This window comes from Ricinus communis, chromosome 8, assembly GCF_019578655.1.
Source record: "Ricinus communis isolate WT05 ecotype wild-type chromosome 8, ASM1957865v1, whole genome shotgun sequence".
In the NCBI taxonomy this organism is placed as follows: Eukaryota; Viridiplantae; Streptophyta; class Magnoliopsida; order Malpighiales; family Euphorbiaceae; genus Ricinus; species Ricinus communis.
In genome coordinates this window covers 11,972,567-12,000,428 of record NC_063263.1, presented here as the reverse complement: position 1 = coordinate 12,000,428, position 27,862 = coordinate 11,972,567, and the positions used below count along the sequence as shown (strand labels likewise).

Genomic DNA, 27,862 nt, shown 5'->3' with positions numbered 1-27,862 from the left:
TTGCTCCTCTCCCATTTTTTCTCTTTTTACAAGTGCTATGAAACTTGTTGATGTAATATTTTTCACATAAAGTGGGTGAGCTTTGTCTGTAACTGAAAAATTTTGGGTCAGCAAAAAATAGAACAAGATGGGCCGTGGTAGAAAGACCTGAACCAGTCCATTAGAGAGAGATTCTGATGAGCAATGGGAGAAAGAAAAAGAAAAAGAAAAAGAAAGAGAGAATCTCTAATGACGCTGGAATCTGTAAATATAATAGCCTTTTGGGTGCACAATTTTGACGCTAAATGCATTTGCCTACAGCCAACGGACACGAGACACCCAACAAAAGGATACGAAGACTATATGCTGTCCTCGTCAACTAAATTACTGTCCATTTCTTTCCTTTCTTATTTTTTTTTTTAATTTTTTTTTGAAAATGAAATTTCAAATTAATTACACCAATTTCACAAAAAATCTATTTTTCTTCTGGAAAAGAAAAGCTTCTTCCTTTTGTTTTGTGCCTCACAGTGTCCGTTCGATTAGCCTCACATTTTTTTTCTTTTCTAATTTATTTATTACATGAAGAATAAGACTTTTTTTTTTTTAAAAAAAGAGAATTTATTTTGTATAAATATTATATATTTTTTGCTCTCTCATTTTTGTGTGATGGGCACCTTCTCGAACCCCGATGTGACTGGCGATCATCCTGCTGCTCTGCTCCGGCGATTCTTTTCCTTTTCTACTACGCCGTGCGCGGTGGGTGATTAAACTTTTTAATTCAATTCAATGGAATTGCATTTTATGTTTTCAAATTCCTTTCCGACGTTAAATTTCTCTTGTTTTGACGTTTTCTTCAGTCTCTTTCCGTGTGTTGAATTTGAAATTTAGAATTCCCTTTGTTATTTGACCTCTGTTTTCTATAATGTATTTCTTTTAATTGCTTACTTCAGTTTTACAACACTAATGGCAACGTTTTAATCTTCCAATAATCAGTCAAAGTATAGATTTTGGAAACTGGGTTATTTTTGGATGTCTTAATTTGGTTCAGTTTTGGGAAAAACCAAGAAAGACTAAAAATCTTGTTTCTATTGTGTATTTATTCTGTTATCAGGGCTTAGATTTTGGAAACTGGGTTTTTATTGTGATACTTTTTCTCCACATTGTAAAGATTGAAGCTTGGAAGCATTGGATAGTAAAATTGGAAATTTTTTTTAAGAGGTTTGGTTAGCTATTGATAAAATGGATGATGCAAGAGCCAAAAACGGAAAGGAACAAAGACCAAATTGTTGTAACCCAGTTAAACAAGCAGGGCCAGTGACAATGGACCATGTTTTATTGGCGCTTGGAGAGACTAAGGAAGAGAGAGAGCAGAGAATTCGAAGTCTCTTTAATTTCTTTGATGGTGCAAATTCTGGATTTATAGATTATACCCAGATTGAAAAGGGTCTTTCTTCACTTCTAATACCTGCCGATTACAAGTATGCTAAGGATTTGCTGAATGTGTGTGATGCCAATCAAGATGGGCGTGTTGATTACCAGGAATTTAAGCGACACATGGATGATAAAGAGCTTGAATTATACCTTATTTTTCAAGCTATTGATGTTGAACATAATGGTTGCATTTTACCTGAAGAGTTGTATGATGCACTTATCAGGGCAGGTAAAATTGCTTACTTCTATCCCTTTTAAGAGTAACTATTACTATGATTTATTATGTTACATTTCCCATGATTTCTAAGATCAAGTGGCTGTTTATCATTGTTAATGACTTTTGTTTTGTTATTATTATTGTAGGATGCCCTTTCAATATACATAGATTAAGGAATTAGATTTCTGAGTAATATTGCTCAAGCTAGAGCTGACCATTGCCATTCAATCTTTAAAGTTCATCATTTTTACCCCACCTAGTCACAGGTAGAGGCCAGAATTTAACCTGGATAACTTAGATTGATTGCTGATATGTGACTGGAGATTAGAGCCGAATCTTGCACTTCCAACATTCTTGCCTATCTTTAGAACTCCAAACCTGGATTTTCTTTTTTTGTTTCCTTTTTTCTGTGGTTAACAGCTTGCACGTGGTACTTCATGCACCTCTAAAGAACAATGTGAAAAGAATTTATGGGAAAACTTGTTATTTGTAGCCTCTGCTTACTGCAAACTGACAGTGACGGCTCTGAAATGATTTTGATCAGTTCGTAATATGCAATAATTTTTAATTGTCTAGGTTCAGAAACAACAGGCTGTTTTAATTCACAACTTCCATCAATTCTCTTGTTGAATTTTTAATTTTCTGTCAAGCTTCTGACATTTTCTGTAATTTTCTATTCTTATGGAGCTCACAGAGTGCATATTTTTGTATCTCATTTTTCTTTCTATATTTTTGTCTTGGCTCTAATTTTTTGGAAAATTAGAGATGATGTTTTGTAGGTTCCTCCTATAAGCCACACCAGTCTTTCTTTTGTAGGAATTGAAATTGATGATGAGGAACTTGCACTCTTTGTTGAGCGAGTGGATAAGGATAACAATGGTGTTATAACATTTGAAGAATGGAGAGACTTTCTTTTGCTCTATCCACATGAGGCCACTATTGAGAATATTTATCATTACTTGGAAAGAGTATGCCTGGTTGATATTGGGGAACAGGCTGTTGTCCCAGCTGGCATTAGCAAGCACATCCATGCATACAGATATCTTATTGCTGGCGGAGTAGCAGGAGCAACATCACGCACGGCAACTGCACCTCTTGATCGTCTAAAAGTTATTTTGCAAGTTCAAACAGCTCGTGCTCGTATGATTCCAGCAATAAAGAACATATGGAAGGAAGGAGGCGTCTTGGCATTTTTCAGAGGCAATGCACTGAATGTCTTGAAAGTGGCACCTGAAAGTGCTCTCAGGTTCTATACTTACGAAATGCTGAAGGAAGTCATAGTTAAAGCTAAAGGGGAAGGAAATAAGGCTGATGTTGGTACTACGGGGCGTCTTTTTGCTGGCGGTTTTGCTGGTGCTGTGGCACAAACTGCCATTTATCCAATGGATCTCGTAAAAACTCGATTGCAAACCTATACCTGCAAAAATGGAAAAGTTCCTAATCTTGGGGCAATGTCAAGGGATATATGGGTTCAGGAGGGACCCAGGGCATTTTACAGGGGCCTTGTTCCATCTCTTCTTGGAATCATTCCTTATGCAGGCATTGATCTTGCTGCATATGAAACCTTTAAAGATATGTCTAAGAAGTACATTCTTCGTGATAGTGGTACATCCTTACCTATCTAGAAGTGTTGCTTCTTAAACCTTCTATCATTTCCTGTTTCCAAATGCCCTTTGATTTTGTGTTAAAGTTGTTGCTTTCCTTTGTAGAACCTGGTCCTCTTGTGCAACTGGGATGTGGGACTCTATCTGGAGCTCTTGGAGCAACTTGTGTTTACCCATTGCAGGTTGTCAGAACAAGGTAACATGTTCTCTTAGTGTTCTGAATGTTCTGATAGTAAAATTTTGGCCCCATGGTAGATGGCCTTATTCTTTTTGTGATATTCAGAATGCAAGCACACCGCACTAACACGGGCACTGCCTACGAGGGAATGTCAGATGTGTTCAGGAGAACCTTTCAACACGAAGGGATTAGGGGATTATACAAAGGGATATTTCCTAATATGCTCAAAGTGGTTCCATCTGCCAGCATTACTTATATGGTTTATGAGGCTATGAAAAAGAGACTGGATTTGGAGTAATAAATTATGCTGATAGATTGGCATCAGAATTGACACGGCTAACTATCTGCTTGAGAAATTAGGCATGGTCTTGTGATTAAGACGAAAACAAGAAGAATAAGTTTACTGATCAAGTAGATTAAAATTGTTTCAATTATAAAGAGAAATCTTGCATCAAATATATTGAAGGGCAAAATTGGGTTGCCCCATCATTGTTGGGGAGTTGAAGCTTCTTTCATTCCCACCATATGCATTCGCATTTTTGTTGTACGATACGAATACAGGATAAGTGCATTCAGGAACAGATTTTGTAATTCTTTTCAGAGGCAAATTTTTGTCGGAATTTTTATCACATGCATAACCCATTTGTTTGTCAGCATAGATTTCTCTATCACTATGCATACCTGCGTGCTCTTTCTGTCTTAAATTCATTGCTCCTCTCTTTCTCTGCATGAATTTCAATGATTTATTCAGGAATTGTGGTAGTGTGCCTTGCTATGGTTTATTCTATCAGGACTAGAATTCCATTAATTAATATAAATGATAATGAAGAGGTGTAGTACAATTGGCTGTAGGAGTCGTTTATTTAAGAATTTCTTTTCACATGTTCTGTAAGGATCTAGAGGCTTCAATCTGAATTAACCATTTAAGCTCCAATAATAACTATAAATTTAGAAGAAAGAGGAAAGATTCTTGTTGACACTCCATCATCCATTTCTAAGAATCCAAAAACAAGAAAAAGAAGACCCAAATCCAAGATTAGGAAAACCCAAAACTCACTTCTCTATTTCCTAGCTGACAAGAAACTGGTAAAATGTCTTCTAGTTTTCTTTAGTGTATATATCTTACGATCGTTTTAAAAAAAGTATTAATATGCATGAGGAAATACATTAGATCATGCAATGGGTCCAGTTTTTGTTTGCACTATTTTTCTCTTTTTCCTTAGAATTTAAACATTTTTTCAGAAATAGAAAAAAGCAAAGTATAGTAAAGCAAATGATAAATAATGCAAAAAGGATGAAGATAGATATTATGAAAAATATTTAGGACAGCCGTGTTAGATATATGGTCTTTCATTTGAGACACAGAGGTACTAGAAATGCAATGGCAATGTTCGTGTGTTGTTGGGTAATTGCTTCATATGTGTGTTTCACGTTTTGTTCTGCAAATGCCATTTTCTTTATTGCTTCTTTTGTAGTTTAGGGTTTTTATCCCAAAAGACCCACCCACCACTTGTTGTATATACTCTTTCTTGTTGGTCGGTTTAAGAGAACATGGATGCCCATTTTTTCTTCTCTTTGCCATTATGCAGAACGCAACTGTACATTCCTGATATTGCTGCTTGCTGCTCCCTGCTGATAGCAACTTTACATGCATGCTAAGGATCGTTATGTTCTTTGAATTGAAAATAAAAGGGTGCCCTTATCACCATACTTGTCTACATTTACTTTTTTCTGTTCTTGGAAGATTCCCAGTTTTTGTTCGTCTCCTATATTAAGTTTGCTTTTTGTACATATATTTATTTAAGACGCTTAGTAAATAATGGTAATATATATCCTTTGCTATGGATTATAAGAGGATAACTAGCTCATGTTGTGTTTTCACAAGCTAAATTCTATTACTAATATTCTTGAATATAATAATTTCTATTTTAGACCAATTGTTTTGCTATCATTTGTCTTGCGATGGACAATTTATAATTTTTTTTCCTTTTTCTTTTTATTAATAAAAAAATCCTTTGCAAATTGCTATAGCCACGTGTTATTCACGTGCTTCGCTACATAAATTCCAAAAGAGTTGACTCTCTCAAGTAAACTCAGCTAAAAGGCTTCTATTTGGAGTTATTTCTCCGACTGGTTTATTAGTTTCTGAACTTTAATTTTTCATTTTTTCTTTTTACATCGTGGAAAGAGAGAAATAAAGCTTCAAATTTGATAATTCATCCATATTATAGTTATTATTTTTATTAATTTTTGTATTCTTATTTGATTTCTCCGCGACCAATTATAAGCTCGTTTATTAAAAAAAATTTTAAAAATAATACTATATAAGTTCTATTTTAGTTTATCTCAGCTTTTATTCACCTTAGGTAATTTATAATTTTTTATAAAATCATTTTTAATATTTTAAAAATATTTTTATTAATAAAACAATTTTATAAAATGTCAAATCAGATGAATGATTGAAAACGAATAGTTTCACGTTTTTCAGAAGGATTCAAAAGCTTCGATCTCAATTAATCATTTAAGTTCCAATAATAACTAGATATTTCGAGCTTCGTATTATCAGAATGTAGAGAAAGAAGAAGAAGAAGAAGAAGAAGAAGAAGAAGAAGAAGAAGAAGAAGAAGAAGGAAAGAGCAATAAGTCTTGCAGAATGTATGGTTGACACGACATTCCACCATCTAAAAATATGATAAAATCTTTTAAGAATCCAATCTGCGTTCACCTTGCTCTTTGTTTGAGAGTTCCTTAGGTGAATCTCATGATCCTTTGCTCTCTTTATTTATTAATTTTTTTATTCATAATAAGTTCAATACATGATTGCGATATATAATAAGAGATATTTAATTTATATGGTACATAATATAATTTTTTTAAATTTATTTTTTTTGAAAGTAAACTCTCTGTTTATTTGAATCGGATTCAAATATTAGATATCATTAATTGTCTTCCTCTTTTTATAATAACCACTTGTGTGTTTATAAATTACGCTTGAACTTAAAATACTTTCTCGAATAGCAAGATTTAAAGAAATTATTATACTTATTTCTAGAAAAAGAATATAAAAAATTATTATTTAGTCTTATATATATATATATTTATTCACTTATACATCAAATCAATAGATGGTTGATATATATTTATTAGTTTTAAATAGTTAATTATCTGAATTATCTAATTAATACTAAACTATAATATATATTATATTACATATATATAATAAACCAAAAGATAATTTAAGTGATTTCTCTTTTAACCCGCCCCACTTGGGTGGGAAGTTCACTCTACTAAACCCAAGCAATTATTTGAAAAGAGAAGGAAGAAACACACCCTTTTAAATTTTTTTAATACTTGCAAAAATTAGGCTATTTTCTATAGTCATTTTTTCATTGATTTTAAATTGCTCTAAGATTTTGGAAACATTAATATGATTGGGATTGGTATCATATTATTGGTTTAGCTATCCTTGTCTTGCAAATGGACAATTTATCTTTTGCTCTCTTTTTTCTTTTTTTTTTTTCTATTTAATTTTAATAAATATTTTATGCAAATTGCCATGCCACATGTTTTATGTCTCTCACTACACTAATTATTTATTGAAGATTTGACTCTTCCAAGTGAACTCACTTCCTAAATCATTTCAGCCACTTATAACCACATTTTAGAGGAAAATCATTTAGAAAAAACATGATCCTACTCCACGTATGCATCCTTAATTATAATATAGTTACTTCTCTAATAATTAATATACTTGATAAATTAAAAAGTTTAATATTAAAAATATTAACTTAGTAATTTTGTGATGATAAAAAAATTTATACTATGGTTAAAATCAACTTATTCGAATTAAACTGCATTGTATATGTAGATTTAAGCTCGATAAATTATCACCGTAAAAATTTTAAGAAACATAAATTAAATATTTATTTTTCAATTTAGTATGTAATTGCAAAAGTAAAATTATATAATATTAAATAGTTAGAGTGTTTTTCCTTACTAGTAATAACAGAACTTATTTTGTTTGTTCATATTTTGATTTTTCTTGTATTATTCTCTCTAGTAACTGTAATCTATAAAAAAAAATTAAAATTACTAATTATTGAATAATTGGATTATTAGTTATTCAATGTAAATGAAATTAATTTCCCAAATTATTTTGTTGAATGTTAAATATAAAATAATTAACTATTATCTCTTTTCTTTATTTGGGAGGCCAATGCAAGTGATAAGTTTTTAAGCTATATATATATATGTGAATAGTAATGAAAAGACTGAAAATTAAGACTTATCTAATTATTAAAAGTAAAAATTTCAATAGAGTTACTTTTTATTGGTATGTTGATATGTCTAAGTTAGTACTTGCAAGTCCACGAATTGTTCCTATAGTAAGAGTAAGTTCATTACGAGATCGATCTCTCAAGAAACTATGAGACAACTTATTATAAATACTAATTATCAATATAAAATAATAAAAGTAAATTTAAACACTCTAAACCAGTATTTTTAAGAGAATAATATTCATAAAATAAATTAAATAAACTATAAAATAAATATGCAATGATGTGATGTATGAAAACTATATGTTAAACAAAGTATTTAGTTTAACCATTTACTTAGTAATCTCCTTATTTTACGTTAAGTTTAGATCTAATAAATAAGATATTGATGTGCCTTTTTTTTTAATTACTCAAGCTAATGATGCAATTAAAGTTTCTTTTACCAACCTAGATTGAAGTAAAGATGGCGTCTATAATACATTCACCTAAAATTTTTTATAACAATTATTATTATTAAATTAATAAAATGGTTAACTAACAATAATAATAAAACTAATAAAGGTATGAACGTAAAAAAATCAATCATTAAGTAAATAAATAACAACGTTCGTACATAAGTAAAAATGTTAAACTAAACACTTATGAAAACTAGTGTAACATATTTAATCCAATAATTATGGTATTAAATAGAAATACATAAAATAATAGAGTAAAAACTTCTTTTAAATTCAGAATTTCTTCAAGTAGGAAGATGATTGGTCATCAATCTCCACTTCTTGAAAAGCTCCTTAAATCTTAAAAAGAATAATAAAAACTAAATTAAAGTGTTTATGGAAGAACTATACAGAAAATAATAGTTGATAGATATGGAGAGCAGATAGGAGAGAGCTCTCATTCTACTTCTAGAACTAGTTTTGTAGAGATATATATAAAAAAGAATCATTCTTTAAGTAAGTCTTCCTAAAAATAAATATATCAATATAAGTCTATCTGATAGATAAGAATATATGTATTTTTGTCTTCACGAAGTACTATTTCATAAATAACTCTTAATATAAATCTTAATAATTATATAAAATAATTAAAATGTCCATGGAGCCTTGTAATTTTTTACTAAACTTTGCAAATTACAGTCTATACGTCTTAATTTTGGGCATTAACATGAATATGTCCAATTAAGCTTCTTTTTGAGTATTTAGCTCCATATTTTTCTCTTTTGCCTAATATTATCTGAAAATAGTAAATTAAGTTTAAATAAAGTAAAAACGCATATTTTCATCATATTATATATAAAAACTATATTTTTCAAGTTTTAAATTACTTTAAATATTTATATATAATCTAGACCTATCATATATATTTTCTTATTATAAAATATAATATCATGAGTTCAATAAATAAATGTTTGCAAATTAAATGAGACAATTTATTTTTAAAAAATGAAACTCCATTTTATAAAAGTTCTTTTTTTTGCAAAGCATTATTTTACTTCATTTGTTAATGTTGAAGTTTACCAAAATAAAGCCAAAATTGATATTCTTTTTTTTTTTTTAATATCATAAATTAATTATGGGGTCAAACTTTATCCGCTTGTATGCTTATCCGACCAGATTATAAGCTATGTTGATTTTGGCTCCTAATACATATTGCACATAAAATTATAATACGAATTAATGAAATTCTTTATATTTTTATATTCTATAACATTTAAATAATATATTATGCTGCTATGCTTATAGCATGCTCAGTGGCAACAATATTAATGCGATAAATAATACTTTTCTTCACTTATATTAAAAATTTATATCAATTATTTTAACTACTACACTGTTATTTATAATATTCATCTTTAAAGAATCAATTAATTAGTTTTTCACACATCCTTAAATATAATAGTATTTTAGAGGAATAGTTTTGTCATCCTTGTCTTAGAGATAATAATAGAAATGATTATTGAATTTTACATTTAATTTCATTTTAATCAAAAATTATTTATTTTTTTAATTATTAAATCTTTTTAATTTAATTACTTAGCAAATAAAAGATTGATATATTATAAAAATAATAAATAAAAAATATAATATATAATATATTATTTTTTTAATGATAAAGTAATTAAAATTAAAATTTTAAAATTGAAATAAAAATATTAAAATTTTATCTCGGTAAGCTAGAAGGAAAAAAAAAATCATTATTTTGAGTCGAGCCTATAGAAGTGAAAATTCTTCAGTCGATAAGATTAAAAATTAAAAATTAAAAAATTTCCAATTATTACAAATAATAATTACCAACAAAAATATATTTGATTTACATTTATTCTTTTAATTATAGTTATTAGTACTTTAATAAAAATAATGACTATTTTTTACGAAATTATAGGTAAGGTGTGGCATTTAATCAATTGTGTGTTCAAATTTCACCAACAAAATCTATATGTATAGTTTCAAAATACAGTTAGATGCTTGTCACCGTCTGAACATAGAATCTGAAGTCCCTTCATCGAATATGAACTAAAGAAAATAAAAAACATGAATTAAATAGGTAGGTGATGAGCAAACTGTTTTCGTGTTCAAATTTGGACAGAAACAATTTTAGGGTTCATGAGTTTTTAAAGCAGAAAAAGGTGTCAAATTCTTGACTTCTTCTATATATGTTTGCCGGTTGTGATGGGTTCAAAATTTCCAACAACTTGAATGATCTTTTCAAGTTCCTCACATGGGTGATGCAGCTGCATTATTGCCGAAACCTCTATAAGATTTTAATATTAAGCTTCTGTTGTATATTAATTGATTCTGCATGATAATATTGCTCTGGTCAAATTATGTTTGTTAGGGCACCCACATACTTGTCGATCCCGAATTATATTTCTTTTTTCAAATTAATTATACGTAATTGTGTTAAAAATATTGATAAAATATTTTATTATTCATACGGGTCTCGTTCGATATGTTTTAATTAATTAAATTTATTTTTTTAAAAAAATCAGAATATATATAAGCCAATGCAATTAATATTTTGTATGAATTTTGTAACGTTAAAAAAAGTAAATCCTAAAAATAAAGAAAGAACTTGTAGTTGGTCGAGGTTGGAAGGGTTTAGAGCATGTGATGATGCATGAGAACACATATGTCGGCATACATGTGGGTGATATTATAATGTCACTGTCAAATTTAATGATGCATGGGCCTTTCTTACTTGTTTATACCATTTTGAACTTTTCTCCCTCTATATATATATATTTTTTTTAAAAATTATGCAGGCAAAATTTATTATTAAATTTTAAAAATTTTTATTTTATTTTATTAATTTTTTTTTATTTTAAGCTGTATATATACGAGTTATTGTATTTTTATTTTTACTTTAAAAAAGAACTATTAAACTTCTGATAAAAGTAAGAAATTAAATTATAAAAATTTAATTAATAAAATAAAAATAAAAAAAATTTAAAGACTTAAATATGCATTTTGGTCTTTATGTACTATAATTTCTATAAAATCACTAGAAGAACATTTATAATTAGTGGGTTGCCTTTTAACTCCAAAAAAGAGAAAATTCCTTATCTAAGCAAGAGTTTGGTTTGTTATGAATCGAACCCTGAAATGCTTTTCTTAGTCTCAAGAAAAAGAAAAGAAGAAAAATTAACAAGTTGAATTCATTTCATAAGCTAGAATTGACAACTGAACTTTATTGACTCATGAATTGAACATGTTTAGGAACCCATGAAAAGTTTATAATAAGTATGTAAGAACTTTGTCTTAATACAATAATAATTGTGTCCTTGGATAGATAAAATGAAATTCAACTAATTATTGGTAACATAGTTTCTTGGAAAGCATCTAAATCTTATTATTAAAATGGAAGAGAGGGCAACACAAAATCATAAGGGATCCCAACCACTTAAGATATAAAACCCAACCCAAAATTTAAGTTGACTTCTTTCATTTTACAAAACTTAAAAAAAAAAAATTAAATTGATTGTTCTTGTTTTTCATTTTTTTTTCTTAAATAAACCAAATAAAGATTTCAATTTAAACCTTGTTTTTTTAAATCACTATCAGGATTAATTCTGAAAGTTTTGTTAAGTGGTCATGTGGCTTCGATTTAAGATAATAATGTATATGCATTTTCTTTTTTTTTTTAAACTTTTTAAAGTTAATTTGATTTTCCATCTATGGAAATTAGTAAGAGTATAGAGTTCTTCTACAAAATGCTTGAAAAATGATAGAAAGCAATTACTTCCCATTTATATGTTCATCTTATTGCAATTAAAAGTTAAAATGGAAGGAAAAGTAAATATTCATGTTCAAGTTAATTCTTGTTTTTTTTTTTTGGCCAAGAAACATATATATGTTCATGAATCAGTATTATTTATTAGTCAATTTAAATTTTTTGATTTCAAAAAATTACGTCTGCATTTTTTTTAATTCTTAAAGATTTTCAATTTTTGATATATACTCTAAATTCTTTTTTTGTAACATTTAAATATTCATATACAATACATATCAATATATTGAATGAAGATTTGCTTTAAAAAATATATAAAATATCAAAAATATTAAAAATTATAATATTAAACAGACTAAATAATTAAAATTTAAAAATATAAATTTTTATTTATTCCCGAAAGGTTAACAGGCATGTCTCGACCAACTCGTGGGGCTCGACAAGGTAACTCTGATTCTCCATATTAATTTATTTTGTGTGCTTGAGGACCCTCTTCTTTGCTGTATAATGCAGTCAGTCAAGCTTATAATCATGGTTTGAAATCACAATATATAGCAACTGCGAGCTTAGTGGTTTCTCTCTTTCTTTTCTTTTTCTTGTGTCGATGAACAATCTTATTTTCCTGCAAAGGCAAATTCTAATTATTTAAAAAGTTATCTAAAGAAATATGAGACTGCTTCTGGACATTTGATTACTTGTAACAAGTTTTCTTTTAGTCCTAATAATACCCTTTAAATCAGGTGTCAAAAAGATGTTATAAAAAGAATGGATTCCTTTTTTGTTAATGGGAATGACATGTATGTGGAGTCACCTACATGTATGAGACTGCTTCACCATGTATGCTAATTTCTGGTTGGACTTAACAAGGAGAGTCGGTTTGGGTATTGATTTGTTCAAGTCGAAAGAAAATTTAAGATTCTATAGATGAGATTGTAAAAGTTTCTTCTAATTTAATTAAAATTTTGAGTTTGAATCTTCAATATGCAATTGCATTAAAATTCTTGAAGAAATACTTTATTGCCCATAAAAGTTCAACTCGACACATTCTAAATTAACTTCAGATATATATATAATCATAGAAAAGATTGGAATTAAAAAATCTGAAATTATTTAAGTAGGCAATGTTTGGCAGATAATGCTAACAAAAGCCGAATCGATTAAGAAGTCATGTTTTGAAAGGAAAGTATTCCTCATGAGATTGTAATTTTTGCTTAATCTTGGGTGTAATTATTTCTATATCTGGAGTGATGAATGGGTGATGACAAGGATTGTCAGGGATATATATATGGATTCATTCCAACGCTTTATAGTCTTAAAGATTCCTCTCCAAAGTCGTTGCCTATAAAATGCTACTGTTTCATTTCCTTCTTCGTCCCCGAATGTTTTCAGAGGCTGGGAATATTTACTTAGTTTTAGTGTATATAATATTATCAAAATATAAATTCATGAGTATATTACATTTTTAATATTATATATATATTTTTATTTTTATAATTAATAAATATACATTTTCTTTTATTCTTTTGCTTGCTTCCTGATTTGTTTGTTCACTTCATCCCCTGCAAAAGAAATCAAATTTTCCGAGCAGAAATTACTAATCATGATTATGGTGACGATGATGAGAAAAATAAAAATAATAATTTATGCCCATTCCTTTTTTTGAGAGAAGGAATGCAAAAGTGGATTAGTTACGAGCTTAAAGTTAATTATGAGTAATAAATCTAATTTATATGTTATTTTAATTAAAATTATTATTTATCTGAAAATAATATATTAATTAATTATAAAATTGTGACATATGTGTATATATATATATATATTATAAAAAAATATTTGACGACTTAGTCATTGACACATTAAAATCGAGTAAGATAAATCATTCTGAAATAAATAATGCAAATAAAATTTAAAATATATAGCATTATGAAAACAGAAGTTTGATTGTTCGTCCTGATAATTAAATTATTACAAAAATGAAAAGAAATTAATTAACCTCTAATGCTCCAAGAAATTAAAAAAAAAATTGACTATAGATTTTAATTTATTATTTAATTTCCTTTTTTTTTTTTTTTTGTTGTTGTTGTATATAATTCAGTTAATGATTCATTATAAAATGGATGCCGTTGCTCCGGCCCCGCCGAAATCTCTGGCTTTCTCTGCATCTCCTTCCGTCTCCTTTTCAATTTATCTTTTCTAACCAGATTTTCTTTGTTTTCTTCTTCTTGTTCTTGTTCTTCTTCTTGTTATCGTTCTCGACCTTCTTCTTCTCTTTGTTCTCTCATCATTGTCAAAGCATATAAAACAGGGTGTCTTTGCATGAATTCGGACACTGAAAACACAGACACATATCTCAATCAAAAACCTTTTTGGGTTTTAAAAAGAACCTTCATTTCTCAAATCTGTCTCTCAGGATTGTTTTGCGTAGAGCCAAGAGTTCTATTCTTGGTTATGATAGAATTCAGATATATTACATTTCTTTAGACCAAAAGAAAAGAGAAGCTTGGTAATCTTTCTTTTTGGTTCTTGTTTTGATTTTAAACCTTTCTTCTTGTTTTATATATATATGTATATATATATAATACGTTTTCATGTCTAATTTGTTTCTTTTCTCGACATTTTATGAAGGAAAAGTTTTCATTAACAGCAACAGCAACAGCAGAAACCATGTCATCTCTGCAGGCAAGAACAGGGAGACACCGACAGCGTTATGAGGACAATGTTCGTCTTGTTTCTGGGTAATAATCTAGGCTCTGCATTATTTCTTTCATTTACTGTAAGTTTCACTTGTTTAAAAAAGAATCTTTCATTATTATAATTATTATTATCATCTTGATGGGTGGGGAAGGTAGGTTGTTGGATGGTTCCAATTTTCGTTTGCTTTTAATTCTACGGATCATCTCTTACTGTTTTTTTATGGTGCCATGCAATTTCCACTTCTTGTTTTTATCAAATTTGGCCTGTTTAATTTCCCCACTCTGTTCTTGGGAACTGTTAATTTTTGTCATATTGTATGGAGCCTCAAACCTTATCTTCGAATAGACTATAGAAGAGCATCTCAACTCAACTTGTAATGAGACAATTATTGTAATCTTTTCATTTTATTTTATTCATTATAGTCATGAAAACTATGTGCTAGACTATGGATTAATACTAATTTTTATTAATACATATCCTTAAGATTAATTAATAACATAATTGTTTCTATTAGCACGTACAGAAGTTCGAACCCAAGATCCATAACACTGGTTACGTATAATAAGTCTCTAAAAAATCGAGGTGCTAAGCATGATTGGCTTTATTGTTGTCATTTTCTTATCTTATAATAGTGGAATATGTTTTGTGGGCTCTTACTGTATTTATAATTTTATTTTATTTTTGACTTTTTCCATGAGTTAATTTCTGCTTTTGCATGATATGTTTTCTGACTTTTGTCCTGTATGTGGAATTGTGTTACCTGAAAATTATACTTTATTCAGTTAAAGCCATTTTTGGCTTGGCTCTTACTGTTCAGAGGTAGCAGGGTTTAGGTAGGGGATTTGAAAGGTGATTAATGCAGTTTGATTTTATTGTTCATGTCATTGTCTCAATGGATTTATTAAATCAACCTATCACTTAAAGAGGTTTTATCGGGCTTTGTTTATAAAACTTCTTGAAGTTTTTTTTTGTTGTTGTTTTAATATAGGTTTTACATGGAAGGATAGAATTAAATTAGCATCTGTGATGAACCTAATCTTTTGCTCATTTTCTTGTAGATATGATAAAAATCATGACTTCTTTTATTTGTATAATCTCAAGTTTTAAATCCAGAACTATTAGTTTAAATTTTGTTTCTTAAACGCAGTAAGTTGCTTGTTTAAAAATGTGTATGAAAATCATCCAACAGTCTAGATGATCTATTTTAAGTTTTTACAAATGAGTTCCTGCAGATGTTAGACTATGAATTGAAATGATTTATTGCAATTTCCAGAATTGGGTTCCTATAAATGTTTGATTCTGTTTCTAAATAGGATCCATTTCTGTATTTAAGAATGTTGAATGCTGGAACATCTTGCACTGGACAAGGCCTATCATTTTTGCCAAAAAGATTTATAGACTTCATGATAATTTGTTTTGAAGCTGCAAATTCTGGTATACCTGTAGAAATGGAGAGCTAGAAAGTATTTGATTAATTGGAAAGCTTGGTGAAATACGAGGAAGAATGGAATGGCTTCCTTTCAAGTTTAGCCCTTTTCTTTTTGCTACTATGTTGTACGCTCTTGGTAGAAGTTAACTTCTGCTGCTGCTAATATAGAGGATGATAGACAGATACCTTCACGTGAACAAGTTCTTGATTTAAGATGACAGGAATCAGGACAGATATCCTAGCAATCCACTTTCGTATATGAACTGAGTCTTGAATTTATGATCCTAATCCCTTTAGTGGATTTAGTATCAGCATACATGATCTGCAAGTAGAGATTTTTTGCTCAGGAAATGCCCTTGTATATGATGCCTGGTTAATCAAGCTAATTCTGCTGACTTGCTTTATGTGTGCAACAGATGTATTCCTTACAGACTAAGAAAAGACATCGAGGGACTTAGCAATGATACGGAACATAGGATAGAAGTTCTCATGGTCTCCTCGCCGAATCGAACTGACATGGTGTTTCCTAAGGTATGACGTTGTCTTCTCTGCTATTCTTTTATTTCTTTCTAAATAAATGGACTGCTACTAGGACCAAAGTCGTAAATATATAGTTTTGGGGACAATTCCAGTATCGTTTAGCCAAATCTCATTGGTTCATGCCTAATCTTTTGCCTGTCTGCGATTTCCTTCTTCTAATTGTTTCCTTCTTTTATGCCGTTAGGGCGGATGGGAAAATGATGAGACTGTATTGGAAGCTGCATCCCGAGAAGCCATAGAAGAAGCAGGAGTGAGAGGAATACTCAGAGTAAGTTTTCCTTTCCTGCTTGGTAGACTTATTTTGTTATACCATATAGATCATTGCACTATCCATCAGGCTGACATTTATCCGCGTTCGCTTTTCAGGAAGTACCCTTAGGAGTTTGGTATTTCAGAAGCAAGAGTAAACAAGATCTGTGCAGCCTGGAAGGAGGCTGCAAAGGGTTCATGTTTGCTTTAGAGGTGACTGAGGAACTTGAGACTTGGCCTGAACGAGAAAATCGTGACAGGAAATGGGTCAGTATGTTCAATTTTATTAATAACTCTAGGTTCTATAGGGCATAGAGTATCGCCGAAAACAAAATTGTAACATATTTCTTGTGATATTATGTGTTCTGCAGCTAAACATTAAAGACGCATTCGAATTCTGTCGATACGAATGGATGCGGGAGGCACTGGAAAAGTTTCTAAGAGTAATGGAAGAGGACAACAAACCCGAGATCATGGAAGAGATAGTGGAAATCGGGTCATTACCTGTTTCAGAAGTTGTTGCTGACTGTCAAATATTGACATCAAACTGTTGCATAAAGCCTGTAAAGAGGCAGCACAAGGGGATGAATGGTATGATTTCGCTCTCGTGGAAATTTGCTTTCAAAGGGTTGCCATTGACATAGAAAGAAGTCGAAAGCAGGGTCATGCTCTAGCTCTCTGCATATGGCTTGCAGCAGAGTTTTGTATATTCTTAATTTGGAACATGAAGTGGAATGACCTCTCTTTCATTTCTGTTGACTGTTAGACATTTTCCTGTTTCTATGCTTAGGAAGAAGAACTATTGCATCTCCAACTTGAACATGCCATCTACATAACTGAAATAGTTATGCATGGCTTTGTATGAAGATTTAAATGGAAAATCATCTCCTTCTTGGGAAAGAAATGCATAATCTTGTTTAGACTCTTGCTGTGATCAGTTCATATAATTTCTTGAATTGCTATTAATCGAATGTGACAGTAAGAAAGCTCACTTGGTATTGCTAAACAATTTGATTTGGAATTTTCTATCACTTTTGTGCTCATCTATCAAAGATCTTTAATGGTGGAAAAAGACTTACGAAGGAGAAGTCAGAAGTCTTGCGCAAATTTAAAGAGATCACAGAGACAGCTGAAAAAGAAGTTAATAAAAGAATCTCATGTCTATGTACCAACAATAGGGGCCAATATATTCATATGAATTATCAAAGTAAAAATACAATTACTAACACTCCACGATAAAATGAAGCAGCAGAAAGGAAAAACAGACACTTTGCATTCCAAGTCTGGTTTAGCTCTAAAAGTACTTCATATGCACTGGCTATTGCTCCTAATTTGGTGCTTAAAGGTTAAAGGGTGGTGAAGCAAATGCAATTATATCAAATTATTTCAGGTATTTTTATTTTTCTCTTCCTTTGGTTTATATAATATTGATCCAGAATCAGGGTCTACGTTGCACTCAAGATTTTGAAGCTTGAAGCAAGACTTGATAGAGAGTCTTAATAGCTCTTCTTCCATGGCTGCATTTTTCTTTTGTTGTTGTTATTTTGTTGGCTAGGTGGGAATGTGCCTAATTAACTCTTATCGATTTGTTTGGTTGGGATTTTTAGAAACCTTTAAAAGTTTTATCTCCTGAATATCTTACCTCCTAAATAGTACTTTTTCCCAAACAATATTCGGAGGTTCCAGGACTTTTATAAACTTTCAAAAACCTTGGAAAACATCAATCCAAACAGGTTATTAGGCTCTACAGAGCACATGACAAAGTGAAAGCCATCTTACTTGATACTCTACAAGTTTTGTCAATCAAAAGCGAGAAAAATATATATGTGATATAGCAAATCGTTCAAGCTCCAAATCATTAGGACTTGAATGTTAACAACTTAATTTCTCTTAATTAAATAAATTGATTCAAGTATGCTTAATTTAAAGACATCAAGTATATAAATATATATCCTGTGAACGTTATAAGTTTGCATAGAGAATTACAAGCTCATAATTGATTGAAACTCAAAGCTGTAAAACATATACTAGCATATATATGACATGGAATATGAGATCCAGGAAAAGATGTCCCTGGCTGTATCTCATGATTTGATGTGCACAAACACATTACAGTCACATCTGTTTCTCAGTTAATTTGTATTAAAGACATCTCTTTCATCAGAAGAAGAAGAAGAAAAATTGAACAAGCAGACAGTCCTAACCAGAATTCCTGGAAAGGCACATTTCCAGGAACACACGTGCACACAACATTCACTTTCTTCTTCCTTTTACTTCAACTTTCAAAAGAACATAACAATCTTCACTTTCTTTTTATCTTTTTCCCTTTTCTTTGACTCTGCTACCTTTTCGATACATATTATAAATCTCATACTCTTTGACCAAAACAGATGAATTTAGTAACCCCAATACTGCATGATGATAATAGAGATATTCCTACTCTAAGTGGTACCTCAAGTATTAAATTTTGCTAACTAAATCAATAAATTACTCAATTATAACAGATGGTTGAATCGCAGAAGTTTTGGTTTTTAAATTGTTTCACCATCGTCTATGAGTATTAATAAGAGCTTGTCACCTTTAAGATGAATATGAAAAAATAATTATTCATACTGTATTGCTTAAAAGACTACCAGGACTGAATAAAATATGGTCAACACAGAAGTTTAGATAATCAAAATGACTCAACCCTAATTAACTTTGCAAACTAGATAAGATTTAGTATAAACTAAGATGAAGTGGATGGATGCTCCTTTTCAAGCTCTCTATAAATGTTGAGCATCCTCTTAAAAATAGTATCCCAAGCTCTCTAGAATTAGGCTGCAAAAAGCTGGCTAGATACCTAACATCACTCTTTTTAGTCCACTTTAATTAGAAGAAATTAAATTAGACTAAGGTTGAGAATCCAAAAAGGTCCCAAAATTATGAATATTATAAGCTATATTAGTGTCTTGAGGAGATTGAATGGGACATGGTTTTAGGTAGTCCTCCACGCCATGAGATGCTACCCACTTTGCATGCACATGGGGGAAAAGGAAATCCATGTTTGAAGAAACCCCACAAGAGAACATAGGCTTCATGTTCTTTGGATTTTATGTTTCCAAGACATACCCACTTTCTTAATCTTCTCCACCTATGACAAATTAAATTTCAATGTTTGGAATACAGATTCACGAAGCTTTGAGATGTTAATTTGTATTTTTCATATTTAATATTCATATTTGGCATAAGTTGTCTGCTTATTTAGTATGTTAATCACAAGATCAAGTTTTGTAATTTAGATTTAAAACACGATGAGTTTTTTAAAAATTTATATAAGATTAAGAGATATCAAATTATATTATATAATTATTTTATACTTCACGACTTCTAATTAATAATGGAGAAAAATAGAGTAATGGTATTATTCATTGATTAACAGTTCTAAAATTCTAAGATTGTAGCTTATAGTGGAATATAATATGTCCATAGGTTGTTTTAGGTTTAAAAACTTTATTTGTTATCAGTATTTTTTAAATAAAAGAGGAATTATAGTTTTACCAGAAAGTTTCCTTGCAGTATATAATTAAAATACAGGCTTAAAGGGATCTATGCATGTGTTAGTGTCTAGTAAGAGTGAGATATACAGATTATAAAAATGTAATTATATAATAGAAATAATTAACATGTTTTAGAGTATATATATATATATATATATATATATAACCCTCTAAAGAATCATTGACTAATTAAGGTCCATTAAGAGACATCCAAATTAGGAGCTATCGAAGAAGACAAAAGACTGAATAATTTGAGACTCAAATCCAAAGAAAGGATAGTGTCCATCCTCTACTACTCTCAATCCCAAATCCCAATAGAACTTTCACTAATCCCCTTCACCACCTTATTTGTATACATATCTATGAGAGACCATTTGGTTAAAAAAGAAACAAATAGACAATACAATGATATACATTTATTCTCTGTATCCCTTTTAGAGTACTACTTTTTCTTTAGGTTTTTGACCTCCACTACCAATTTTCCAAAACTGGGTTAGCTTGAAAGAGAGAGGGTAAACAGTGTAGAAAGACCAACAAAACAAAAAGCATGAGCATAAACATGAAACATTCCTCAATTTTGGGGATGTTTTTGTTTCATGTGATTACATGTAAGCTTTTTTACTTAATTAATTGAAGTTTGGATAGAGATTACATTTAGGAATTAGTAAACCCAACCCAAGATTATTATAAATTACACTCTTGTGGTTCTATATTTTGATGCAGAGATAGTCCTTATCACTAATTACTTGCATAAGTGTTTATTGGGAATTTTTCTTTTCTTGTATCTGTTGTCTTTGGAGAATTTTTTATTATATGAAGGACATAGTCTGTGGCGATTAGGAAAAAGACAACCTACTTATCACTAAAATAGTTTATAGTACTAATTAACCCATAAACTACTGGGCCATAATGTGGGACAATTAGTCAAAAAGCCATATTGTTTTGCATATTTGCTCTCTCTATAATTAACATAATGCCTATTCATTGTTTTCCTCACAAAAGGTACACCTATATCTGTGTTTCTATCACATGCCACCCAACATGATTTGGCTTTCCTAATTTGAATTCTTTTACAAATCTTCAACTTATTTGAAAAAGGATATGCTTCAAACATAGGATAACAAAAACCCATGATAATTTTCTTTTCTTTTCTTTTTTTTAAGAAAAAGGCAAAATCAAGAAAAAAAAAACTTTGGGATTAAAAAACAAGGTTTGTGGAACTTATCATTGATTTCCAGGCTCAAATTGGATGCACATGGCCTAGCAATGATATTATCATCAAACACCCACTTATTAACAAGCAAACCCTTCTTCAAATAAAAACTCTAATCTCAATCAAAACCCAAAAACAAAAAAAAAAAAACTATATAAATGATAGTACATGTAAAGATCACAAGTAATTTAGTACAAAAGAAAGCATTTTTAATGATAATTTCTTGGTAATCCACTTATCAACATCATCTTCTTGGTCCCTTTCAAAAACTTTAGATTTTTTTGGACCATTATGTAGAATCCATTGATTATAGATACTCTGACAAGAGTGGGGGGAATGTATATGGTTCTAGCATATTGAAAAGATTAAGTAGGCCATGTGAGATTATCTATGGAGATGTTATACTCATGATGGTCTTCATTAATCAATAATATTCACCTCTCATTGTCTAGATGGAATTTTGAGATTTGGTAGTTTAGACATTTTGCCATACTAAATTACGTTTGAAGATCTTTCATTAATTAACTCATAATCATATGACCTATAAACTTTAACCCTAAATTATGTGTGTTGTGAAACTAAATTACCTTTCAAATTTTAGAATATAGTATTAGGGTAAAAAAAAACATTGCATACAATGTCCTTTATCCGATTCACAGTAGTCAGTTATGACAAGAATAATGACAACAAGTTGTTACTTGTGAGAAATATATGCATATATGTTTTGAGGTAATGATTATATTATGATGGACCCTCATCTTTCTTCTTCCTTTTCTTTTCTTTCCTAGGGCATGCTTTGCATTTGCAATGATATACAATGGTGTGTGAAGTTTGAGCTTATGATGAACTTATTTGTTTACTTTTTCATTTAAATTATACAGGTTAATAGCGTATAAATAATTACTAAATTTTACATTTAGTTTTATTTTGATCATAAAAATTTAATTTATTTCTTTTACATCATTTAATTTCAATTATATTTTAATTTAATCACTTCGCAAATGAAAAAATTAATAAGCAACATAAATAGCTAATAGAAAAAGTAACTATAATCAAAATCGAAGTTGAATTATTAAAATAAAATAAATTAAAGTAATATAATCATAATGAAACTAAATGGAAAGTTTAATATGAGTGATTAAACATGTATGTTGTTAGATTAAGTGTAGCCACTATGATTAGTTCCCCATTCATGCATGATTTGAAAGGTGATCACATGTAACAGCTTTTGGACTATATATATATATAAATAAAAGATTACCCCCAGAAATGGACATTGTGCAAACCATTAGTTAATTCCAAATATAAAAGCAACCTTTGATTAGAGAATAATGATTAACAAGGTATCTAAAAGAACATGCTTATGATGGTCTTTGAGATCTCTAATCATGCCAACCGACTTTTATTTTATCTCATCATTTTTCTCCTTCCCCATCATTTGTAACTCATTTTTTTCCAAAGGAAGCTTCTTTTTTCTTTTTTTTTTTCTGTGTCATTCATATGCCTCGCCAGTTCCCTAACTCATTGGGCATTACTTGTTCTAGTACCCATAATTAACCCTCTGGAATGGTGGACTTCTTCCCCTGAAAAGACCCCCTGAGCACTTAAAGAGACATGTATATGTTCCACCCATCACACACCTTACAGATATAAACATATAATATTTATCCATATTCATGGAAATACCCACTAATTGGTAGTTTTATATTCATAGATGCCCTTGATATAATCCTTTTGACTTGCAGCATGATCTCTCTCGTCTATGTCTTGCCCCAATTTTGGGTCTAAATCGAATTTTATAAATTGTTTGGCCTAATATAAGGTTTTCTCAAACATATCCTTCACAGGATTTTGTAAGAAGCTTTAGTTTGAAAAAAAGGAAAAGAAAAGTCTCAAATTCTTATTAAATCTTACCTAAAATATAAGGTAACTTTTCTTCATATATAAAGAATTTGTGGTCACTTTAAGATAATTTACTTTTAATACACCATGCTAATACCTACATGGAGGATTGCCCATGAAAAATACAACATCCTATAAGCATGTAAATGAAATGTTAAGTTATAAATACATGTACCATTATAAATTTGTGCTTTTAACATCTCAATTAAATCGTATTTTTGATCTAATATAAGAATATATTTTTATATTTAATTCGTGCATTTATAAGTTATTAAGACCAAGAAAATACACTTGAGGTCTAGCTAAAGTGACAAAAGGGTTTACTCTTGAGAGTGAGAAATTTTGAATTCGAGTTTTCTCCTCTCACTGGATCAGTTTTCACTTTTATGGCGAATGTAAAAAGATGTATTCCTGTTATGTAATATTAAAACTGAATTTAGTATAAGCTTTACACTTAGCATGTAGATGAGATAGTAAGAGTTTCTTTTAATTTAATTAAAGTTTCGAGTTCAAATTTTGGATATACAATTGGATTAAATCTCTTGAGAAAGTATTATGTTGCTAGTAATGATATTATCAAAGATGGAATATACACATTACACATAGCCGACCCCAGAAAATTGAAAAACCAAAAGGCAGAGGACACATTTGGGATTTTCGACAATATTATTTGGACTATAAGGCGCGCGCCATCTTATATAAACAGCTCACATGAAAAACACTCACAACAACATAAATCATCACAGAGACAAGAAACAAACAAGCAATTCATACACAGTAGCCATCACATTTCAGTACTCTCAAATTCTTAAAATCTCTCTTCACCGTCATGAATCCATCTCCATCAAAGAGCAAGAGAAAGCAAGCCCAGCAACAATCACAGCAGCAAGAAGGCAGTAATGGTGGAAGGTTTCTTGGTGTCCGAAGAAGACCGTGGGGACGATATGCAGCAGAAATAAGAGATCCTTCAACTAAAGAAAGGCATTGGTTAGGCACATTCGATACAGCGGAAGAAGCAGCCTTGGCTTACGACAGAGCTGCCCGTTCCATGCGTGGTCCTCGTGCTCGCACCAACTTTGTGTACTCTGATATGCCTGCTGGTTCTTCTGTTACCTCCATTATCTCCCCTGATGACCAGCAACAGCAAATGCTGTCGTTGCAACAGCAACAGCAACAGCAGGAACAGCAACAATCAATCTTTGTCCTTCCTCAGTCTCATGATCAGCCCGACTCAACGCCGCTCTTTTTCAATGATTTTAGCTCACAATGTCATTACTCAGAGGAGTTTTCTTCTTCAATGGCTAATGTAGCAGATAGTACATGGGGTTACTCTACTACTTATCAGCATCATCATCAAGACCAAGAACGACCAATTATTACTAACAATGAGCTTCCTCCATTTCCATCTGATATATCCAGCTTATCAAGCTCAGCTCAATCAAGCTTTCAGTATAATGGTTCAGGTTATGATCAAACGAGTCAAGATTTCTTGGGATTTGAAGACGCAATGACAAATGGGTTTGATTTCGGCCGGTTTGACTCAGGTGAGTATGTCCACAGTCCAATGTTTAGTAGGATGCCACCGGTGTCAGACACAGTGCCGGATGGTTTGGATTTGGGTTCGTCCGGTTACTTCTTCTAATCAAGTTTACTATATTTCATGTGGTTTTTTCTCTTTGAATTTATTTATGAATGGTTTGCGCCGGTGGTGGTGAGAGAGTGATCAGAACAAAGGTTTATGGGGTTGTTTATAAGTATATATTAAAAAAAGAAAAGTAATGAAGATGGTATTATTATATCTATATGATTTCGTCTTCCATTTTGTAAAACAGGAGAGGATTAGTGAAAAGAGCCTTCCCTATGTGAATGGCATTGTTTTCCTAGCTTATTTTATTTACAGACTTCTTTTTGTTAAAATATTAGCCAATCTCTGCTATTTCTTCAGTATGTTCCTGAAAATGAGTTGGGCTTTAGCTGAACCAATTATACCTTTAAATCCAACAAGAAATTATTATCATATCCAATCAAAACCCAGACCATTTGTATATGAGTGCTCAAGGACTTGGCTAATGGCGACAGAAAATTTAAATTAAAAAGAAACAAAAAAAAAAAGATCTATCATCTATGATAGCTTAAGATAAATTGATTTGCTCACTGGGTGAAGTAAGCATCAGAGTCAAAGTCACCCAATGTAAGAATTTCCCTCCCCTCAAAGAATTGCCTTCAATTGTACAGAAAAAGTGAACTTATAATCACTTTAATGCTAAAAACATTGACAGGCAAAAATTCAAATGTAAAAAACATTTTTCTTAAAGATATGAGAAAGGAACAAGAAGAAGAAAATCAAAGAAATAGAAAAGAAAAAATTGGTGGGCAATGCCGACAGTTTGGAGAGTGATCGATTCGAGGATTATGGCTAAAATTAATGTTGAGTTATAACAAGAGATCTCTCAATGAAATCTTTAAAAAGAAATTTAGAAACTCTTAACTTGAATGTGCTCTTGAGTCCCCTATAAATGTAATTAGTGTTAAAGCAATATGTAACCATAGTGCATTTCCTTTTCACTCATCCATTGCTTTCCTGAATTCCTAGATAAGTATCAACATTGTGTATAGTGTATGTATATACTCTTTGCATTGTTCAAGATCTTGTTAGAGATGCTCTAAGCGTAATCTATAACAAATTTAAAATTAAAGAGATCAGAGAGAGAAAGAAAAAAACGAATAAAAGAAGAATGAAAAGAAATGAGAGAAAATATATATATATATATATTTAAATTAAAAATCATTTTGTCATAATTTTATAAGTTTAGAATTTGTTTTTAGAGATAATATAAATTTAATAAAAACTGATTTACTTGTATCAAATTCTAAAAACTTAATGGTAATAAACTTCCAATTATATAAACACATAAAATATTAATTTACAAATAAATTTTATAAAAACTTGCAAAACTCATAAGTGAAGAGATATAAGAAGTCTCACTTCATATCCAAATGGTATGAAACTCCCACATTTGAATTCTATTAATGTAGTGAATATGTACAGATGATGACAAATAACAAGAGTTATCCTAGGATAATTACAAGAAACCATATGCTTAATCACAAGCAACATGATAATTCTTACAATTCAGAAATGAATGTTTGAATCTTTTGAAAGATGTTTCAGTATTAAATCTTTTGATGGAATAAATTTCCCTAAAAAGAAAAAGAAGGAAAGAAAGAAGAACAATCAAGTAGAAAACCTTATCATTCTAAAAACATAGTAATTTACTCTCTCATTTGAGAAAAAGAAAAAAAAGAGAAAATCATATAATTATTATACATTTTATAAATTTCAAATAAGGAATAACAATGTTATTTAGGAAAGAAATCATATATCATGATCCCAAGTTTCAAGACTTCGTTAATTTCCAATTATAAACATTCGTTCGACATTAAAGCTTCATGAAAAAACCCTTCTTTGATTTTCTTTTAAACAGGGAAATGTTCCAGGAAAATAAAGGAGACTATAGCTAAACTCCAATTCCAACCTTATACATATATAAAAATGCAGAATATTTTCTTACCTTAAATATCAAATTTTATATACTTCCTTGTATAAATTAAAACCCTAATTTTGTTTTTGATTCACTCTGATTCTTGTTATAGCAGGCGTGATGATGAGAAAAACCTTCTACCACAATTTCCTGCCAACAAAAGCCGAAGAAGAAGCGACAGTAGCTCGCAATGCAAAGCACCATGTGACTCGAACCATAGTAGAAGCAAGAGACTGGCAAGTCACTCCACCGCGCATGATCGACCCAAACAATCCGTGGCAAATCAGAAGAACAATAGCAAGAAACGAAGTCACCACAGGTGAGCTCGTTTTGTCCCATGAAGAAATGTTCGAATACGTGTTCAAGTTTTGGAGTCTTGAGTCAGCCAATCATCTCCTTCAAGGGAACAAGTGTTTTGTCATTTTGATCGACTATACAGAAGAAACTGTGCCCAAAAGCTTCCAGAGCGCTTATGTGAAGACTGGCGCCAATGACAGTTACGTTTTAGGGCTGATGGATGTCGTTCGTGTTAGGGTTGTTAATCCAGGAGATGAGATTGGTTTGTTTTGGGACATGAGACCTTCTTCTTTTGGTTTCGGTTTTAAGTTATTGCGTAGAGGAAATTCACATTAGTTTTTATACATAGAGATTCAAATGTATGCACGTACCTTTGTTTTTTGGGAATGGAATGATCTCTCTTTTTCAATAAATTTCTGGTTTTAGGGTTTGTCTGATTTTCCTTTTCCAATTTCTCGTTAATGGACGGTAGTTGAGCCAAATTATAAAGAAGATACGTTTCCTTTTTTGTTAGTTTTATAATTGGATATAATTCAACAACTCTAAC

The 27,862-nt window shown here is 30.4% G+C and overlaps 3 protein-coding genes across 4 annotated transcripts; all 3 read left to right on the top strand.

Moving 5' to 3' along the window:
- The first annotated feature begins 129 nt into the window (after window positions 1–129).
- LOC8273077 (calcium-dependent mitochondrial ATP-magnesium/phosphate carrier protein 2) lies at window positions 130–4,062 on the top strand. 2 transcript variants are annotated; one of them, XM_048378567.1, is made up of 5 exons: window positions 130–735; window positions 1,091–1,639; window positions 2,444–3,232; window positions 3,337–3,427; window positions 3,515–4,062. In XM_048378567.1, exons 2-5 carry the CDS (start codon window positions 1,219–1,221, stop codon window positions 3,705–3,707), a joined length of 1,494 nt encoding a protein of 497 aa, XP_048234524.1. In that variant the 5' UTR covers window positions 130–735; window positions 1,091–1,218; the 3' UTR covers window positions 3,708–4,062. The 2 variants fall into 2 exon arrangements, with proteins under 2 accessions (XP_048234524.1, XP_048234523.1); XM_048378566.1 differs by having other exon boundaries at window positions 130–1,639.
- Window positions 4,063–14,019: 9,957 nt separating this feature from the next.
- On the top strand, window positions 14,020–17,746 carry LOC8273075 (nudix hydrolase 12, mitochondrial). Its single transcript, XM_002512764.4, has 6 exons — window positions 14,020–14,413; window positions 14,536–14,645; window positions 16,450–16,564; window positions 16,758–16,841; window positions 16,940–17,089; window positions 17,194–17,746. The coding sequence occupies exons 2-6, from the start codon at window positions 14,575–14,577 to the stop codon at window positions 17,464–17,466; spliced, it is 693 nt and encodes a 230-aa protein (XP_002512810.1). The 5' UTR covers window positions 14,020–14,413; window positions 14,536–14,574; the 3' UTR covers window positions 17,467–17,746.
- A 6,436-nt stretch (window positions 17,747–24,182) lies between these two features.
- Window positions 24,183–25,680, top strand: LOC8273074 (ethylene-responsive transcription factor LEP). Its single transcript, XM_002512763.3, has one exon. The coding sequence runs from the start codon at window positions 24,306–24,308 to the stop codon at window positions 25,116–25,118; it is 813 nt and encodes a 270-aa protein (XP_002512809.2). The 5' UTR covers window positions 24,183–24,305; the 3' UTR covers window positions 25,119–25,680.
- Window positions 25,681–27,862: the final 2,182 nt, after the last annotated feature.

Coding starts and splice junctions, on each gene's coding strand:
- LOC8273077 (XM_048378567.1), top strand. CDS start 1,219: ATGGATGATGCAAGAGCCAAAAACGGAAAGGAACAAAGACCAAATTGT. Junction 1,640..2,443: donor TGATGCACTTATCAGGGCAG/GTAAAATTGCTT, acceptor TTTCTTTTGTAG/GAATTGAAATTGATGATGAG. Junction 3,233..3,336: donor GTACATTCTTCGTGATAGTG/GTACATCCTTAC, acceptor TTTCCTTTGTAG/AACCTGGTCCTCTTGTGCAA.
- LOC8273075 (XM_002512764.4), top strand. CDS start 14,575: ATGTCATCTCTGCAGGCAAGAACAGGGAGACACCGACAGCGTTATGAG. Junction 14,646..16,449: donor AATGTTCGTCTTGTTTCTGG/GTAATAATCTAG, acceptor TGTGTGCAACAG/ATGTATTCCTTACAGACTAA. Junction 17,090..17,193: donor AAAATCGTGACAGGAAATGG/GTCAGTATGTTC, acceptor TGTGTTCTGCAG/CTAAACATTAAAGACGCATT.
- LOC8273074 (XM_002512763.3), top strand. CDS start 24,306: ATGAATCCATCTCCATCAAAGAGCAAGAGAAAGCAAGCCCAGCAACAA.